Genomic DNA, 3221 nt, shown 5'->3' on the forward strand with positions numbered 1-3221 from the left:
ACTCGTGCATCCGTGTCACCCTCTAGGGAGTACCATAAAGCTTTGCCATGTCAACCTTGGATTCAACTTAGTGTGTATGTTCACCTTTTCGCCGCTAGATAACCATCACTCTCGTAAGTGTAACCATCTTCAGTTTTTCAGCTTCTTCACAACCGCCGGATGACTAATTCCAGTTTGTGAATGAGTGCTGACAGGACGCCCATCAACATGCATTTCCTCGATACCCCACTCTTTCCCGTAAGACAAAGTGGCAGTTGCATGAACCATCAGCCAATAGGATACATGCACATGCTCGAGCTAAGGCCACCTAATACTTTTTGTCGAGGCTGTGCCTGATCAGCGTTGTGGGAGAATGTATATGGGGATTTGTTCAACCCCATAGACCGAGATTTGGGTTCTACTTCCTTCTTTCTTCCCGCCATGATGAAATAACACCTAACAATCGAAATACCATTGAGGACGCGAATATGTCAGTGTGGCATTCAATTATCCGCCATTATATACATGTGGCGAACTCTTACAATTGTTTCGAAAGCCCGGCCACTGACCCCACTCGACCAACGTGAAGGCATATTTCCGCATCATGGCTCAGTCCTACAAGTACAACCGCATCGACCTGGCTACAGATGCCATCAGACTTGTCCGACTACTCAGCGGAGACGAGGGCCAGCCAATCCAATGTGAAATCTTCGAGACTTACCTGCACCAAGTCGAGGGGGTCCCCTACGAAGCATTATCATATGTTTGGGGAAACAGGCAATCAGCGGACGTGATCTGTCTAGACGGGTGCCCGTTTGAAGTGACAGAGAATCTTTACGAAGCTCTTATACACTTGCGACAGCCGGATGAGGACCGGGTCTTGTGGATCGATGCAATTTGTATCGACCAAAGTCATAACGCAGTAAGTGAATATAGAGAGATTAAGGGATAATGGGGAAGCGTCATGCCTAATTACGTTCGAAATGTCATAGTCCTAATTTGAACTCTTTGTCCTCAAGTCTCCAGCATTCTCGTGCTGGACTCTGTCTACGCTGGTTAGATAAAGCTGACTTACAGGGCTGTATAGGAACGAGGCCATCAGGTCGGTCAGATGCGGCTCATATATCAGAATGCTCAAACGGTCATCATCTGGTTAGGGGCTAGCAGCCGCAATATCGACTGCCTTTTCGACTGGATGGTCGCTCTCGACAAGCAAGTACTCGCGGTAGCGCGTCCGCATACACTAAGCACCTGGGAGAACCAGTGGTCGTGGCTTGTCTGGCACATGCGTGGCCAACCTCCGCCTGATGAAATCAGGGAAGCGCTAAGCGGCTTGCTGCAACAAGAATGGTTTTCTAGGATATGGGTGCTCCAGGAGGCAGCACTTGCAAAGTCTGCCATGATAGCTTGCGGTCGACGAGAAGTCAATTCTCGCACCTTTGTTGTAATGCCTTCTTCTCAACATCGACTGCCTCGAAGGTGTACAGTCCCGCTTGGATATCTTACCCGGGTTGTTGCGCGCGAACTCGTGGTGGGCCGGAGGCTCTAGCAAGGACCTTTTCACCCTCCTCCAGAAGTTCGGACGAAGTAAGGCCAGCGACCACCGCGATGTCATCTACGCACTTCTTGGGCTCTCTGCAGACGCGCAGTCGTCCCAGATTTTGCGGCCTAATTACGAAATGAGCCTACAAGAGACAATTCAGCAGTCTATGGCATATTTCATGATGAAGACGCACGACCTACCGAACCACGCCGCTATCCAATTATTGCCAAAATGGAGCCTGAACGTGTTCCTGGACTCTCTATCAGATTTACCTCTTCACATATTCCGATGGGCCACAGATAATGCACAGGATGTACTTCTTTACAACATCCTCTTGTCCAGGAGGGAAAAGAACGGTGCTCTGGATATACAGCCATACGTGACTCCTGAAGGCCACCATGGCCCACCCATATCGATCGCAATGAAGAAGGAGAACTCAGCTTTAATCGAGCTGCTATTACAATTTCCGGATACAGATATCGAGACGAAAGACTTGGACGGCAATACTCCACTGTCGATTGCGGTGGGGCAGGGAAACATGGTCGTTGCGAATTCAATCCTGGAACGCAGGCAACATAACATTCCTACGAGAGATTCTCGTGGCAATACGCCAATGCTAGTCGCCGCCGAGCAAGGCGCCTCAGTTTTTAAAGCATTGCTACTCAAGCACCCGGAGCTTGACATCTATTCGAAAGACTTCGACGGTGACACGCAACTGTTGACCGCAATCAAACATGGAGACTCGACTTCCGTAAAGCAGATTCTGAATCTTGGCGAGGCTGAGATGCAGATTAAGAATCTTCGCGAGGCTGAGATACATATTGCCGACTCGAACGGCGACGGGCCGTTGAACATTGCAGCACGAAGAGGAGACGAGGATATTGTGGATCTGCTCCTAGAAAGAATCAATCTGACGCACATTACTTTCAGAGGTTCAGACGGGCTGACACCACTTGAATCAGCATTCGCCGGTGGTTTCTCAGGGATCATCAAGAAGCTCTTGGAGTATCCCCGAGTACACCCGGTCCGCACAGCTGCGAAGGCAAATCAATTCGAGTTCCTGCGCATGATTCTGGACGTGAAACCGCTCTTAGCAGACGCTGATTTGTTTCAATCTCGAACGCCGCTTGGGGTGGCCGCAGAGGCTGGAAGTACGAGGTGTGCGAGACTGCTCCTGGACAGGGGCGCCAGAATCAATGCAGGATACTGTGATGAGCAACCTGCCGCACCTCTCTGGATTGCCGCATCACATGGTCACTTGGACACAGTTAGTCTCTTGGTCGAGAGGGGGGCAAGCCTTGAATCGACGGCTATGGAACATTCTTTCAAAACAACAGCACTCTGGATTGCAGCACTCAAGGGCCATTTTTGTGGAAGGCTACAAGTGTCGTGAGGGGTTTGAAAGCATGATTGTAAAAGCATCTATTTCCTAAGAGTAGTTTAAAAGGAGGAAATAAAAGAAATTTAGCTATTTAAATATTTTAAGAAGTAATTATAAATTAGGGTTAAGGATATGTATATAATATACTTTTTAATTAAAAGTTAGTTCTTACTTTATTAATTACCTTATTTTTTTAAGCAGCTAATTTATACTTAAAAATATTAATTGCAATTCATTAAGCAGTTAATTATTTAACCTTTTTTATAATATATATACTTTATTATTTAAACTTTAACTGCTTATAGCTTTATAACATAA

The 3221-nt window shown here is 47.2% G+C and overlaps 1 protein-coding gene across 1 annotated transcript; it reads left to right on the forward strand.

Annotated features, from left to right (window-relative positions):
- Nucleotides 1-583: 583 nt before the first annotated feature.
- On the forward strand, nucleotides 584-2966 carry INS49_009030 (uncharacterized protein; the record flags this gene model as incomplete). The annotated part of the gene is made up of 4 exons (XM_043169767.1): nucleotides 584-901; nucleotides 1067-1402; nucleotides 1467-2673; nucleotides 2959-2966. 4 exons carry the CDS (start codon nucleotides 584-586, stop codon nucleotides 2964-2966), a joined length of 1869 nt encoding a protein of 622 aa, XP_043027447.1.
- Nucleotides 2967-3221: the final 255 nt, after the last annotated feature.

This window comes from Diaporthe citri (genome assembly GCF_014595645.1).
Source record: "Diaporthe citri strain NFHF-8-4 chromosome Unknown scaffold_3, whole genome shotgun sequence".
Lineage (NCBI taxonomy): Eukaryota > Fungi > Ascomycota > Sordariomycetes > Diaporthales > Diaporthaceae > Diaporthe > Diaporthe citri.